Here is a 17,261-nt window from a genome sequence, read left to right on the forward strand (position 1 = left end):
ACTTTGTTATGTTGGTCACTTGTGAAGCTATCCGGGCAATAAGAAATGGTCTGTAGTGTTCGTACAAGAGGAAAGGCCACAGCACACCGTGTCACCCTTATTAACATAAACTCCCTCAGCTCTGACAGCGGCATCTTCATTCCTAGTCAAATCCAAACCTCCCCTGCTGCTCACTGTGTCCACCAACCATTGCTCCATTGTCATCTCTTCTTTTCCCAGGCTTAAAGCCCTAGAATCTCCTAATTAATTTCTTTTCTCATTCTTTGCTTAAAAAAAAAAGGTTAATAGCGGCGCTCGCTATTTGAAACAATGTTGCATCCCTTCTCAACAGCAGGATCAGAGCTCACTCACTATTTGAAACAATGTTGCGTCCTTTCTCAATAGCATCTCCTTACCTGTTCCTGGCTGCCCTGCCACTTTTTCAACCTCTGGCGTTTTAGACTCTGCTGGTAATGCCAATGTTTCATTCTTAGCTGAAAAAAAGAAAACCAATTTACTTCTTCATAGTACAGTGTCAAACATTACCTTATTGCAACATAATCAACCACAAAATTTATCATAGAGTCATTTGGTTATTTTATGGACATGAGTCTATTGCCTCATGCATGCATGCATGTATGTATGTGTGTGTGTGTGTGTGTGTATGTATGTGTGTATGTATGTATGTATGTGTGCATGTGTGTGTATGTATGTGTGTATGTGTGAGTATGTATGTGTGTATATGTGTGTATGTATGTGTGTATGTATGTATGAATGTATGTGTGTGTGTATGTATATCATGTGTGTGCCTAGTGCCCACTATGGCCTGAAAAGGGACTGGATGTACAGTTTGTTGTGAGCCACGATGTGAGTGCTAGAAATCAAATCAGCAGCAATAAGCACTTTTAACCACTGAGCCAACAGTTTCCTTAACAACATCAAAAATTTACTTATACACTCCTCTTCCTGCCAGCCAGTCCACTCTACTGTCCCAGGGGCTAGTGTGACTAGAGCACAGACTTTAAAGTTCTTCCCTATTAACCGTAGAATTTCTTTAAGATATTAATAAGTACAGAAATGACACACTCAAAATAGAATAATTGAATAAATCCCATCACCCAACCTGAAGTTGCTGCAAGGCATAGTTGTATCTGCGAATGTTCCTTTATTTTTATTCAAGGACAGCTAATTTAAAAAACAAAACCAGAAAAACATCTATAGGGATTTTCCGTTATTACATATGGTTAAAAAATATGTAACACTGAAAATTTTGAAACCCACAAATAAGAGACATGGGAATAAATAAGGTATTTGGAAAAAATCTGTGGCAAAAACACAACAACAGTGAGTGGGCTTCATTTGAGATACAGCTAACATACATATTCTCATTCAGTTTCTGGGATTTTGGTGTAAAATGGAATTTTTCTTCCTTTGTATGCAGCTTTTGGGAAACCTTTCTTCTAATCCCTGGGTGTTTTCTTAAAGAAATTCTAAATCAGAATTGCACTCCCACCAGAAAATAAAATTCTCAATTTTCAATCTGAACTATCTCTGGCCATGTTCCCAGGGACATACTCATCCCCAGCTAGAAACTGGTCTTCTTTGTGTTCTCAAAGCTTTTTGAGAATGGAAATTTTATAGCCACCTATGGCGGGCGTCACTCTTGCAGAAGTCTGTTTATTTCCTTCTCTGAATTTAATGTGGACACAAATATGTTTACTCCTTACAGACATGAAAGCAATTAGAAAGCAGATGCATATCGATTTTGGGTGTGTACATTTCTGTGGACAGGTGCAGTGTCACTGCTCAAAAGCCATGTTTATATCACAGAAATTGTCAACATCACTGTTCTGATCTCTTTACAAGGAGAGAAAGAGTAACAAGTCTGTCTGTAATGACCTTAATTTTAGCCTTTCATTTTATAAATCTTTTCTAATATTTACCAAGATTTTCCTTCTGGACGTCTTCCACAGTGACAGCTTTAAACCACTTTCATCGTTATCAAGGGAAGACCCATTGGCTCATGGCTTCTCGTGAGTTCTGCTCCTCTTCTTTTCAATGCACACCACACCAAATGTAAATTACAGGGCCCCATCCAGTGTTCCCAGCTCCATTCGGGGAGTTTAGCTACTTTTTCCCTTTTCCCTTAATAATATCCTATGTTCTTGATTTTGGTAACTTTGGAAATTTTTCTCCATTCTTCATATCTACCTCCCTTACATCTGTATCTGTCTGTTTATGCCTCTGTCCCTCTCTCATTCTCTGCCTGTCTCTGTCTCTGTGTGTCTTTGTGTGTGTGTGTGTGTGTGTGTCCCTTATAGTTTCCCCTTTCTTAAGATCTTAGACTCTCAGTCAGGGACCAGAAACTGGATTGTTCCATGTTCTTAGATTCAATAGCTGCCTTTAATTGGCAATCACATTAACTTAAAATGCAATAACAAATTGGAAAACATGGCAAGCTATCTTCTCAAGATATATTTGTATTCTTCATGCAATGCTAATTTCTTGTAAAGGCATATGGTACTTCTAAATATGGTACATCAGATATCCATCCGTGTAGAGGGGAGATGAGGAATATATTTAAATGAGAGAGTTCTAGAATCACTTTGCAACCCATGAGCATTTGTCTATACTATACACACCTGCTATCCTGACAGAGAGTAAAACACTATCCAACTATGGCCCAAACTTCAGTAATTCTTTTTCCTCCATTTTTTCTTTTATACTATTTCAACACTGTTATTTCTCATAACTTTTGGCAGTGGATGTCTTAGCTTTGGCAAACCCTCTGTAAGGCCCTTGGAGATGAATGTGTGCAATACTGACTTTTTCTTGTTTATTTATTCACACCATGTGTTCTTAGAACAAAAGCTATTCCATCTCTTGATGTCCCATGATGGGCTCTGCTGAAATGAGGTTATTATTTTTAGGATTTACTCCCTCAAAAAAAATACAACTTTTCTGAATTGCAGTGATAATTAACTTTGTGAGGTTTATTTCTCCCTTGGAGATAAAAAGTATTTATTTCCATGCAATTTTGTGGGAGAAAAAGGGGGGTTTGCACAGCAAAACAATCAATTAACAAAATGAAAAGTTGCTTAGAGATTGAAAGAAAACATGTGGAAGCTATGATTCATATACAGACTCAATCTCTAAAATATATAAATATCCCCAGAACTTAGTAGCATTTTATAGCACAATAGGATGATTTTGACTGACAGCAGTTAATGTGACATTTCAAAGTTGCAGCTAGAGAGGAGTCCTAATATTCTCAATGCAAAGACATTACATATGTCTGAAGTGATAAATATGACAATTATCCTGAACGCATTGTTATACTTTGTAGATCTGTATTGAACTATCACTCACATACAAATGTATAATCATCACCAACTAAAACCAAAACGAGACCTGGTATTCTGAAACTGCTAGAGGATAAAGAAGGGAGTACTTCAGTATCTAGGCATAGATAGGGGTGTTTTTGATAGGACTCCACAAGAAACAAAACCAACTAATAGGGTCTCCGAAAACCCAGAAACTTTTGTGCAGCAAAGGTAACTATAAATAGATCAGCAAAAAGCCAGCCACAGAACGTAAGAAGATATTTTCAAGCTATACATCTTATAGAGAATTAGTGTCTAGAACTACAAAAAAAAAAAAAAAAAAAAAAAAAAAAAAAAAAAAAAAAAACCCTAAACATTACGAAAACAATTTAAGTAAAAATGGGCTAAACAGAGTTCTCAAAAGAAAAAACAGTTTTAAAAGTGTTCAAAAACATCCTAGGGGATGGCTCAGTGGCGAAAGTGCTTATCTCATAAGACTAGAATGCTTAGATCCCTGAAACTCACTGAATGCCATGTGGACCTGCATGGAGGCCCATCTATTATTCTGCCCTCCAAAGGCAGAGGCACAGGATCCCCAGAACAACTTGGCAGGCAAGACTAACCAGAACAGCAAGCCTATGTTTGATGAGGAAACCCTGCTTCACTGAATACTCTGGAAGAGTAAGTCAGGATGATTTAAACACCAACCTCCCTCACTCCTCCATGTCACACATACACATATCTATGAACATGCATACATATATGCCCGCACATGCAAACACACATGCAGTAACTCATACATACCACCCAACACACCTGAAAATAGAAAAGGAATTTGACATCATTAACCTTCAAACTGTCCTCCAATTCGGTCTCACTTCAGTCTGAATGGCAGTCATCTAAGTTTCAGATCTACTGCCGGAGAAACAACTTTGAGCCCAGTCTAACAGTCAAATGCGGCTATCAGGATTATCTTCTAGGCCTCTTTGGAGGGGATTTTGCTGGTGTTTTCTTAGTCACACCAAATCGTACCCAATTCTTTCTAGAGGAAGGCAGCGATATCATTGTAAAAGCACACAACCATTTTTATGTTCCTTTTATGTCAATTCCCACTGAAAATACCTAATGGCTGCTCATAAAAAACGTTCAATGAGTATAATTTAGGAAAAGTTCTCTCCTTGAAAAGTATACCTATTCTAATGCATATATTTCAGATCCTGATGCCTATTCCTCTTCCATATGTATACACATATGTATAAAATAGCTTTCCTTACAGATGATTGACCGTAATATCTGGCCTCCTGCTTTCGCCTTACTTATTATTTTGCCCTCAAATGGCTCATCTGAAATATTCCTTACATAGTCACAGCACAGTATCATCCAGTGCTAGCGTGCACTGGAAAGCCTTTGCTTACCTAATTGTGCCTTGAGAGCATCCGAAATCTCAAGCATTATGGATGTGGGAAGTTTTACAGTGGAATCATTAAGACCCGGAATAATAAGATGAACTGTAAGGAAATAGATATAAGTGTAAGAGGAGGAAGAAAACATATCAGACAAACACAAACCATGGGGAATCATAAAGCAGAACCTAAAGGCTGATACTTTCCTCCTGGTTAACTTTAACTCCACATTAAAAAATGCAGAAAAAAAAATGACTGCACCTTTTTAAATAGTTTTTTCTCATGTCTAGAACTCATCAACAGAAATCCCCTGGGTTCAAATCGCAGACTCAAATCTTTCCCATGGGCTATAGCTATTTCCACCCCGCCCCTTCTTAACATACCAAGACAAAGGCGGGTCTCTTGGTTGGTGGCTTAGAATGGACACGCCCGAGAAGTTAAAAGAGTAAAATGAAGTGGGTAGGCACTAACTTAGCACATTTGCTCACAGTACAAAGACCCATTAGAACCATGTTGTCAAAAGATAGCCTAGATTGCCCATTCTATATATACATTTTGTAATGGGCTTACCCAATATTGTTCCTCCAAAAGGAGTCTTGTCTGGGGATTTGGTTGAAGCCCTGTGGGTAACATTCTGAATCACTGGTGAAATATAAAAAGACAAAGAGTGTGGGAGGGAACCAATACAAAGCCGATGGTGTAAAATTTCTGGTTCTTGTAAAGTCTTAATCTAAATGTATCAATTAAGAGAAGCAACTCAGTAGATTAGGTACAGATTCAACAGAAGAATTACATATGACTTACCTTACCACCCTTGCTTTTCATAACAAAAGCAAATCTTCATCATTCTAGCATTAAGTATCCCATGTTAAATGTTGGAAAATTCTCTCTGTCTCTATTCTCTATGCATTCTGCCCTCTCCACAGAGCAAATAAGAACTAGCATAAAATATTGCAATGCCAAGACAATATGAAATTAGAAAACGTGTATCTTTAAATCAAAGAACCTTTCAGTGATTCCAGCAGTACCTGGACCTGCATTTAGTTTATACTCCGTGTTTTCTTAAAAGGAAGAATTATTTTAAGGCTTTAACTCTTCTACCAAGAGATTTTTTTTTCTACAGATAATGGAGTCATTTTAATAATTTGAAAACTAGAAACAAAAACAAAATCAACTAGACACTGAAATGAAATACAGCATTGTAATCTGTGGACATCTTTACTTTCCCTAAGTGACCGCTAAATCAGAGTTTTCATCCTCAATATCTTAAATGGTCTATTAATTGTTTTTCTTGTGTATGCTAATTTAATCCTAAGTAAAGATCCACATGTTTAACTATTATTTTAAATATAACACATGATACAACTGCATTGTGTCTCAAATGGTATGAATCATTTAAGGGTTTTCCTATGGGCACCACAGTCAGAATTATGTATGAACCACAGACTTACTAACTTACACTACTTTCTTCAAATGTTTTCCAAACATCACTGTTAGAAAACTTGAGAAACCAGACACTGTGTACTCATATTAGTTGAACAGAGTGCTACAGTAGTTCCTGAATATGCCAGACTAATTACCTTGCTTGATGATTGTTATAGGAATTAGCTTCCTCGGGACATATGCTGGCTGGAAAGAGAGAAAAACATCAGCTTTACATCAGTGTTAATTAAAAAAAAATCAGAATTCTGAGAGGAGTTCTTTCTTGTCTTCAGTGAAATCATCCAAGAGGGAGGCTTAACAGCCACTGGAGAGATATTTAGCACATATGTTTGCCTACTTTATACTGGACTCATTTGTTTCCCACTAGAGAAAGTCAAAAACATAGAGAAGCAAGTCTTCAGAACTCCCATTTATTTAGATATTACAGCAGAAAGAAACTAAGTCCTCTACAGAGGGAGAGCTCATTTGTATTTTGTTTTCTATCTAGCCCAGCCAAGAAGCCTCTTTGCCCTTTCTCTCAAAAACATGTCGGTCTGCACATTATCTTTTAAAAGAAATCAGGTCGAACTACTTGAGCACGGCCTACTAATGCTGCTGTTCCTGCGGATTCTATACGTGAGCTTTTAGCACCACCATTTATTACCCAGGAATGAAGAACAGTGACTTGGAACTAGATTTCTTTTAAAATTGAACCTGAACTTAATCATTCTGCCAGGCTGCCCGGATTTATTCATGCGGAACTCTGAAGGTCACGACCCAGGGGATGACATGAATGATATGTCTTTCCCTCACCTAAACTGTCTTCGAAGTCCCATGGGAAGCTTTGATGTCACTCAGTGCTTAGGGATAGGTTTCAACAGGATCACGTGGCCAAAGGTGAAGCAGATGAGAGAGGTATGGAGACAGATGGTAATGAGAGCAGCAGGGCGTCCAAACAGGAGGATTAGAGATGAGTTGTTGAAAGAGGAAGAATGGCCAATTTTTGGCACTTGGTTTAACTCGCATTCACAGAATAGACACAGCATGTGCAGATCTGCCTATTTTGAATGTGCACTGAATGTGAGACAGTAATAAAATAGGCACTCACAGTTGTGACTGAAAGAGTATGGTAACAATATTTTTCAGGATGCTATAAGACATGGAAAAAGGAGGCCATAACACCAACCTTATTCTTGGCTATCTCTCTTCCTATATTATGTTTAAAAACTGTAAACGAATCTACTATCATTACTGGATATTTATTTTTAAAGTATAATCTCTACACATTGACCCAGGTAATTATCAATTGGGTACAGATAATTATGTGTGTGAGTATATTTATTACTAGAATTGAAAACAACTTGGTTACCCAAAGTTTGGGTTTTATTCAATAAGCTGTAGTTCAAATGGTTTGTCTCTATTTAATATCCTGAAAAAATATGAAGACCAAAAGTATAAATTTAGACTCACACTATAACCCAATTTTATAACACATACACATATATATACATATACATATACATACAACAGACTAGAAGGAAATACATCATAATTTGAACAGTAGTTATTACAAGCTGACATTAACTTTTATGCATATACCTTTATTTGCCAAGTTACTGAAACAAGTGCATTACAGTAGTTATATTCAGATAAAGATGTTTTCACGTTACTTTGTCTGTCACACATGTTCCTATACTGCAACTTCGGTCACGGCCACTGGTGGACAGAGCAATGATTAAAATATAACTTTGCCATGATTTTTCTCAGACAAGAACAGGGAAACCATTTTTTTTTTTTTTTTTTGGATTTGGTTTTTTTTCGAGACAGGGTTTCTCTGTGTAGCCCTGGCTGTCTTGGAACTCACTCTGTAGACCAGGCTGGCCTCGAACTCAGAAATCCGCCTGCCTCTCCCTCCCAGAGTGCTGGGATTACAGGAATGCACCACCACCACTGGCCGAACAGGGAAACCATATGAAAAGAAGGAAAAAGGGAAACAAACCTTCATAGCAAAGAGCAAGATTATCAGCTGTGAGCTCACACTGGCAGGAAGATCCCTTCTGGCTTCATCACGGTGGCACATATACTCACTTCCCACTGAAGACGGGTCCCTGCCACTTGATGCCACCCCACACCCCAGCCTGACAGCAGCGAGCCACTGTTCTGCTTGTAATGTGGAAGTATCCCCAGCATGTGCCTTTACCTACCACTTCTAAGAAAGGTTTTTACATGTGAACAGCTCATATTTGGTTTTCTTGAAACTTATAGTTTTGTTTTATATGTGTCTATAAGTGTGTAATTTAGCTTATGAGATACAATGTGATGTTTTGACAAAGTTATACAATGGGACCCACCGTTCCTGTGGTAAGAAATTTGAAATGTGTTTCAATAAACTTAATTGTTGCTCTCTACTGTATCATCATTCTGAAGACTCTTCCTCCTGTCTAACTGGAATTTAGCGTGTCCTTCTTCCTCCATATCCCTCTTCCTATCCTTACCCACCACAGTATTCTCTATGTCCACGAGACTGAGACTTCTGAGAATCCCACATGCCTAGTAGAGTGAGCCTCCTGAGTAGGAACCCAGGTTATCCTCCGAGTACTAATCGGTCAGGTCTACAACTACAGTTAAAAAGACATCTGTCTATCCAGCTTGTTTGCCCTAGGAGTCCTATCACAGTATTCTGCAGAATGTGACATTCCTCAAAGGCTGCTAACACACTGTAGCTAAAATGCCTACACACGGGCTGTACTGATCACCTCTGAACTGAATTACACCAATTTACAGTTCTTATGAGACGCTGACTTGTTTCAGATAAACTTTTTTGGACAAATGGAAAATATTCCACTCATCACATGAATGGAACAAAGTTTCTGTTCTTCGTTCTTTCTTGAGTACTGACCAATGTTTTATTAAGCTGATGACAAGAATATAGGTACAGGGTGTGCTGCCAAAAATAAGGAAATGATTTAGCTGCAGAATGCATTTCACTCTAGACCTGTAATTGCTCTCTTGCCTAAGCTGTAATCCAAAGCCGAAGACTATACCAGTGAACAAATATCTACAGCTCTGAACGATTTAAGGGGATCAAGAAAGTCCAGCTATTCAATGTCTACCAATGACAAAAGTTCCTGCCAGGAAATCCACACTGAATTCTTACTCTGTGTCTGCTTAGGAAGTAAAAGAAAACATCTGTCACCTAAAACCACTAGAAAACAAAATATAATTCTTGATTACAGAATTGATCAAGATTTGATCAATTATTGTCTAATTTCATTTGAGTTTTATTTTCAATGTTTAAAAATAAGTACCGCCTGCTTTTGAATGGCTGAGAAGCACCTTAAGAAATGTTCAACATCATTAGTCATTAGGGAAATGCAAATCAAAACAACCCTGAGATTTCACCTCACACCAGTCAGAATGGCTAAGATTAAAAACTCAGGAGACAGCAGGTGTTGGTAAGAATGTGGAGAAAGAGGAATATTCCTCCACTGCTGGTGGGGCTGTAAGATGGTACAACCACTCTGGAAATCAGTCTGGTGGCTTCTCAGATCACTGGGCATGACACTTCTGGAGGACCCTGCTATACCACTCCTGGGCATATACCTAGAGGATTCCCCTGCATGCAATAAGGATACATGTTCCACTACGTTCATAGCAGCCTTATTTATAATAACCAGAAGCTGGAAAGAACCCAGATGTCCCTCAGTGGAGGAATGGATACAGAAAACGTGGTATATTTTACACAATGGAATACTACTCAGCAATTAAAAATGAATTCATGAAATGTTTAGGCAAATGGTTGGTACTGGAAAATATCATCCTAAGTGAGGTAATTCAATCACAAAAGAATACACATGGAATGCAGTCACTGATAAGTGGATATCAATTAGCCCAGAAGCTCGGAATACTCAAGACACAATTAACATATCAAATGATTCCAAAGAAGGAAGGAAGGAGAGGGTCCTGGTCCTGGAAAGACTTGATCTAGCATTGTAGGGGATTACCAGGACAGAGAAGAGGGAGGGGGTTGATTGAAGAATGGGCAGAGTGAAGAGGACTTATGGGACTTATGGGGAGGGAGGAACTGGGAAAAGGGGAAATTATTTGGAATGTAAACAAAAAATATAGAAAATAAAAAAACTTCAATAAACAATGAAAACCATGTTTTTTTAAGAATCACCTGTCTTCTTCCAAATTATTTTTCATTGTTGACTCTGTGTTACTAAATTTCTAATGTATTAAAAATCATTCCTATTGGAAATAAAAAGTATATTAATTAAATACATATTAAAAATAAATAAATAAAAATAAGTACCAGTACTACCCTTCCCTGTTTTCATAGGCTTGTTCCTATAGACACTGATGAACGGATGCTTAGCCATGGGTATGGATAATAAGGAAGGAGGATACTGGCAGTGTGGGCCAGGGTTGTACTGTGGTATCAATGTGTCTCTCAAAATACATGTTAGAAACTTAACCTTCAGCCCAATAGTGTTAACAGGCTTAAACTATAGAAGGTGGCTAGATCCTGAGCGATTCTTCACTGCTGGAGTAAGTTAACAGCAAGATCATGGGCTTCCTAATCATCCTGCCTGGTTTCCCGTTAACTCAACATCAGCTAGTTATATGAGAAGAGGAACCTCCATTGAGAAATGCCTCCATCAGATTGTCTGTAGGCAAGTCTGGAGATCCATTTTCTTGATTAATGATTAATGTGAATGAGCCCAGGCCATGGGGATAGGGACACTCCTGGGCATGTGGTCTTGAATTGTATAAGAAAGTAGGCTGATCAAGTCATGGGGAACAAGTATTCCTCAGTGGCTTCTACTTTACTTTCTGCCTCCAGGATTCTCCTTGAGCTGCTGCTGTTGATGAACGGTATAATCTGTGAGGCAAAAGAAACCCTAACCTTCTTAAATTGCTTGCATTCATGGTGTTTGCTACACCAATAGAAACCCGATGAAGAAACAAATAAAATTCTGAGCCTGCCCTCATCTTCCTTTTGCTCCCTGCTATTGGATAACATACTGTGAAGACATTTTACTTCTTGGTCTTAGAATTCCCTGCCTTTAGAGTTATATGCAGCATATATCTATGGTTGTCCTCCCTAGTTATATCAACTTAACACACAAATTAGTTACCTTTTTTCATTTTTTTCACCTTTATTGGATATTTTCCTTATTTACATTTCAAATGTTATCAACTTTCCCATTCCCCCTGCAAATTGCCCTATCCCATTCCACCTTCCCCTGCTTCTATGAGGGTGTACCTTCACCCACCCACTCACTCCTGCCTCCCTGCCCTAGAATTCCCCAACACTTGGACATCAATCCCTCACTGGACCAAGAGTCTGTTCTCCCATTGACGTCCAACAAAGCCATCCTCTGCTATATATGTGACTGGATCCATGGATCCCTCCATGTGTACTCTTTGATTGGTGACTTAGTACCTGGGAGCTCTGAGGATTCTAGTAGGTTATTGTTATTCTTCCTACGGGGTTGCAGACCCTCTTCAGGTCCTTCAGTCCTTTCTCTAGCTCCCCCATTGGGGATCTCATGTTCAGTCCAATGGTTGGCTGCAAGCATCCACCTCTGTATTTGTCAGGTTCTGACAGAGCCTCTCAGGAGACAGCTATATCAGGCTCCTGTCAGCAAGCACTTCTTGGCATCCATTATAGTGTCTGGGTTTGGTGACTGTATATGGGATGGGTCCGCAGGTGTGGCAGTCTCTGGAAGGCCTTTCCTTTAGTCTCTGCTCCACACTTTGTCTCCATATTTGCTCCCGTAAGTATTTTGTTCCCCTTTCTAAGAAAGTTCCACACTTTGGTCTTCTTCTTGAGCTTCATGTGGTCTGTGAATTGTATCTTGGGTATTCTGAACTTTTGGGCTAATATCCACTTATGAGTGAGTGCATATCATGTATGTTCTTTTGTGACTGGGTTACCTCACTCTGGATATTTTCTAGTTCCATCCACTTGCCTAAGAATTTCATGAAGTCATTGTTTTTAATAGTTGAGTAGTATTCCATTGTGTAAATGTATCACATTTTTTTTGGTATCCATTCCTCTTTTGAGGGACATCTGGGTTCTTTCAAGATTCTGGCTATTATAAATAAGGCTGCAATGAACATACTGGAGCATGTGTCCTTATTACATGTTGGAGCATCTTCTGGATATATTCCCAGGAGTGGTATAGCTGGGTCCTCAGGTAGTACTATGTCCAGTTTTCTGAGGAACTGTCAGACTGATTTCCAGAGTGGTTGTACCAGCTTGCAATACTTCCAACAAAGGAGAAGTGTTCCTCTTTCTCCACATCCTTGCTAGCATCTGCTGTTACCTGAGTCTTTTATCTCAGCCATTCTGACTGGTGTGAGGTGCAATCTGAGGGTTGTTTTGATTTGCATTTCCCTGATGTCTAAGGATGTTGAACATTTCTTTAGTTGCTTCTCAATATTCCTCAATTGAGAATTCTTTGTTTAGCTCTGTACCCCTCTGGGTTTTTTTAAAAATATTTTTTATTATGAGATGAAATAAGATACACATAGGTATAAATAACATCCTAGCTGTGATATTCTTAGACAGTTTCTCTGCAACTTACTGACTCCCAACCTTACTATGACCTCCATCACTATTCTTTCTAAAATTCCTATCAACTTCCTTTAGCAAATATTTTTTTGAATGTTTTCAAGATGTCAGAAGGTAAGGATAACCCATTACTGCTCTGTAAAAAATTAGTTCTTTTTCTCAAAAGTCTTGTCAGTTTATAGACATCTCAGATTGCACTAACCATGAATAGACTGACTAACCATTGTGCTACACCTTGAGCAAGATAATCACAGAGTATGAAGCAGGTGCAGAAATGGCACTGGAATGGAAACAGAGAGCCAATAGAGATAAACTGAGTGTGGGGAGGCATTGTCATGCTATTGTATTTATCATGATTTTATCTGTCTTTGATTGTGAAGAAAAAAACACAGAAGCAACAGGCACACAAGACAGTGTTAAATTCACCTTTTACACTATACCAATTCCCTCCTAGGTACTAGGTATTAGTGCTTTCTTGAAAGTGAGCTTTACTTCATATTAGTGCTACTCAAGGCGACTCTTAAGTCTGTCCATTTGGCATTTTTTGTGGCGTCAGAGTGTCCATTGAGGCTTTACCTTTATTTTCAGGCCATGCAAAGTTTCAGCTGTCCATTTAGGAAGAAGCTAAGGGGTGTTTGAAATTTAATTGCTAGGACTCAAGAGCCAAACCACACGAGAGGCGCTTGGTCATTTTAAATTCTGCTTTTAATTCACTTTAGGATGAGCTAATGAAAGTTACAAAACATACTGTTTCAGTCTAACATCTGGATAAAATTGACTTTAGCATGCTCTTTTTAAAAGTGTTCAAGTGTCTGGTTAACTGAAATAAGACACAAACCTCTGATGAATAGTGAGTGTGTGTGTGTGTGTGTGTGTGCTTAAGTTTCTGCTTAAGAAAACAGATGTTAAAAATGAAGATGCTTGTTAAATTCAGGCTATATAAATTTTAAGATGGAAGTGGGATTATAAGGTAATTAATTCTTTGTTCATTTGTCTGATAAGTGTTATACTTTACACATTCGTCCCACTGTAGTGAACCCCTATGCACATATGTTGGAGTAATAGGTATGGACTCTATCACACCTGCTGTGGGCCCTGGACATGGAGTATACAGTGCAGGTAAGACTTCAGGTTGTCACACAGTGTGGGCTGGCACGGAGCTGTGGTTTGAATGTGCCCTTCAAAGACATGTGTTAGGAAGTTGAGAACTGGAAATTTTAAGAGGAGACTCTGAGGGATCCTCCATTTTACAGGAGTGACTTTCTTAAAATAAGTTGATTTTAAATGGAAAATGAAATAGTAGGATTCTCCCCATAGTTTACAGGAACACAGATTCTGAGGAACATTGAATCAAATAACTTTAGGTTTCAAAATATATTCAAATGTAGTACATACTTCAATAATTAGTGGTATTGGCTGAATACACTAGATTAAAACATTTTAGAGAGTCAATGTATTTAAATTTTTATCCATTTGATTTTAAATAAAACCTAATAACAAATACTAGGTGATGGGCATGTACTTTGAATAAAAAGTGTATAATCTATGGCATATGAGGAATAAATAAAAATATTACATTAAAAATAGACTCTGAAACATAAAACACCACAACTATTATAATAAACATTTTCTTCCATATATATATTTTATATGATACACTTATATTCTATAGGAAGAATCACAGTTTTGTTAAAGCTAATACTTTGTTATGTAGAGGTAAAGATAGGAGTGACATCATTGAAGATACTAACAGTCTGTAGAACAAAGGCACTAACCAATCAGAAGAGATCTAGCCACATGTCAGCCTTGAGCAGGGCCTGACAACAGAATATATTCCTAGTTCTATAAATTACTGAATTCAATGTGGCCATTAGCATGAGATGGAGTGATTTAATGCACAAACTTTTAGCCTAATTATTAGTTTTCTTTTAGAAAGGATGACCTGCTCAGAGCTGCGTTCCCCAGTATAGGGGGATGCCAGGACAGGGAAGAGGGAGTGGGTAGGTTGGTGAGTAGGGGGAGGGGGGATGAAATAGGGGGTTTTTGGAGGGGAAACCAGGAAAGGGAATAATATTTGAAATGTAAATAAAGAAATTATCTAATAATTAAAAAGAAATAAAGGATGGCCTGATGTTAAAATACTTTTCCTGTGTCAAATCCTCCTTTTAGTAGGGTTTTAGGATATTTTGTGTTTAGACATGAGACTATCAAAGAGTCAACGAGTGTTTTACTTAAAAATAAGACATTGCATGCCTCTTGAAATACCACATTTTTTTTTATTTCCATCTTCAGTTTTAATTTTTTCAAATGCATTAACTTTCAATTTTCTCATGTTTTTATATGGCATCAAAGATATTTTTTAGAGGTCATTAAAGTTAAAGAATCAACAAGGACAGTGAGAAGTTTAAATATATTTACTCCACTTCCATTTATCAAGAGCTGTGGTGTTCTCTCCATTGAAGGTGTATGCAAAAGTGGATGCTCACAGCCAACCAATGGACTGAGCACAGGGTCCCCAATGGAGGAGCTAGAGAAAGGACCCAAGGAGCTGAAGGGGCTTGCAGCCCCATAGGAGGAACAATGATATGAGCCACCCAGTACCCCCAGAGTTCCCAGGGACTAAACCACCAACCAAAGAGTACACATGGAGGGACCCATGGCTCCAGCTACCTGTGTAGCAGAGGATGGCCTTGTCGGACATCAATGAGAGGAGAGGCCCTTGGTCCTGTGAAAGCTTGATGCCCCAGTGTAGGGGAATGCCAGGACAGGGAAGTGGGAATGGGTGGGTGGGAAGGGGAAGAGGGATAGGATAAGGTGTTTTCAGAGGGGAAACAAGGAAAGGGGATACCATTCGACCTGTGAATAAAGAAAATATCCAATAAAAAAGAAAGTGTATGCAATCGATCATGCTACCACATGTGTGTGATTATTGGTACATATACATTACAGAATGCATGTTGAAGTCATTGGAAAATCTGCTGATACTGGACCCCCACCCTTCTACCTAATTTAACACAAAATCTTTTCACTACTGAGTAGGCCAGGCTAGAAAGCTCATGTGCTTTCAGAGATTCTTCTGTGTCTGTCTCCTCTTTCCCAAAGACTTACTGGCATTTCAGACACCTAGGGCAGTAGAGTGCATCTAGCTTCTAACATGAAGCTTACATCTTTAAATGTTTGCAATCAAGCCAAAACAACACCTTTTAAGATTGGTCACAAAGAAGAAATGGGTGAATACTTGGACACAGACTTCATTTGGACTGAGATATACTTCTGAAATATTAATTCGACTTCAGAATAGATTCTACTCTACGTAACCACCAAAGGCTGTCCTGTGTGAGTCCTTTGAGCTTTCCTGTGTCTCAGGCTTCCTTAGAGCACAGAAGTCGGCTCATAAGACACTTTCCTGCTATTCAGAAGATGCTCATAAAGAGAGCATCAGCTTTGAAACAGCTTTTCAATGAACTTGGGTTTTCCTTTGGAAATAACCGAGAGTTTTAAAGTACAGCTCATCACAGCTGGCTGGATTTGGGGGTGCTCCACCTCACAGCTGGAAGTGATACAATTTGGCTCTGTGTCACAGATGCAGGAAGTTTCTCTCCAGCCCTATCACAGCTGTTTATGAAAAGAAAAAAAAGGAATTAACTCTGTTATGGCAAAGTCCCAATCATTGTTCCCAACCTCACTAGTAACAAATCCTACATGAAGTATTCTGACAAAAATAAATAAAAATGATTGACATGTGGTAGTTGAAAAAGAGAGAATGAAAGAGATGACATCATTAAATCACATGAAGATTAGGCAAGGCAGACAAGAGGGTACAGGATAAGATTTGCTCCCTAGGAAACCATTTACAACAAAGAATGAAGAATGCTCTACAAGAGAATAAAACAGGAACTGTATCCTACTGTTCCTCCAGTGCAATGTAGCAGGCTTGTTTTCCTTGACTCCAGAAAGACAAAATCAAAGAGACTCTCCAGTCTTGTGGCTCAAGCCATGCTAGTAGGCCAACTGATCCCTTAGAAAAATGAAGACCCTTGCTGTATGCAACAACAAAGGAAAATCCTGAGATTGGTGTTTAATTATTGCAAAAACTAAAATTAAAAAGTGAGATATACATTTATCTGTTGTCTATAGAGGGAAAGGTTTTGGAAACTATAACACAACTGAAGATAAGATGAAAATCTAATTATTAGATGAAGCACATTTCAAGATGTGACTATTTCAACAATTGTCACTAACAAAGTTGATAGCAAATGTAAGAAAAATATTTCTAGATGGCACAACAAAGGATTCTTTAGTTCATAAAGTCTTTAAGCTAGTCAAGAAAAAATTCACACAATTCTCAGTTAACAAAGATCCACAACTAATGACCACTAAATGGAAAAATGAAAGCAAAGATAATGCCACTCTATCGGCCCTCACAGATATAGAAATTAATATAACTATTAAGCTATTATATTAGCCAAAAGTTACTGATACAAATATACACTGTTGATAAACAGGATAAACTCTTGTTATCTACTTGTAAGATCATAAACTGAGATAATC

At 38.3% G+C, this 17,261-nt stretch overlaps 1 protein-coding gene across 36 annotated transcripts in view; it reads right to left on the bottom strand.

Annotated features, from left to right (window-relative positions):
- Window positions 1-17,261, bottom strand: part of Abi3bp (ABI family member 3 binding protein) — a 230,040-nt gene that overhangs the window by 104,392 nt on the left and 108,387 nt on the right. For all 36 annotated transcript variants that reach the window (XM_052159205.1, XM_052159202.1, XM_052159201.1 and 33 more), the window contains exons 7-10: window positions 6,286-6,334; window positions 5,276-5,347; window positions 4,718-4,810; window positions 396-473 (exon numbers count right to left, since the gene is read on the bottom strand). In XM_052159205.1, the coding sequence (XP_052015165.1) occupies window positions 396-473; window positions 4,718-4,810; window positions 5,276-5,347; window positions 6,286-6,334 (292 nt within the window). The remainder of the gene's footprint in view (window positions 1-395; window positions 474-4,717; window positions 4,811-5,275; window positions 5,348-6,285; window positions 6,335-17,261) is intronic.

Source organism: Apodemus sylvaticus, chromosome 15 (assembly GCF_947179515.1).
Source record: "Apodemus sylvaticus chromosome 15, mApoSyl1.1, whole genome shotgun sequence".
NCBI lineage: Eukaryota > Metazoa > Chordata > Mammalia > Rodentia > Muridae > Apodemus > Apodemus sylvaticus.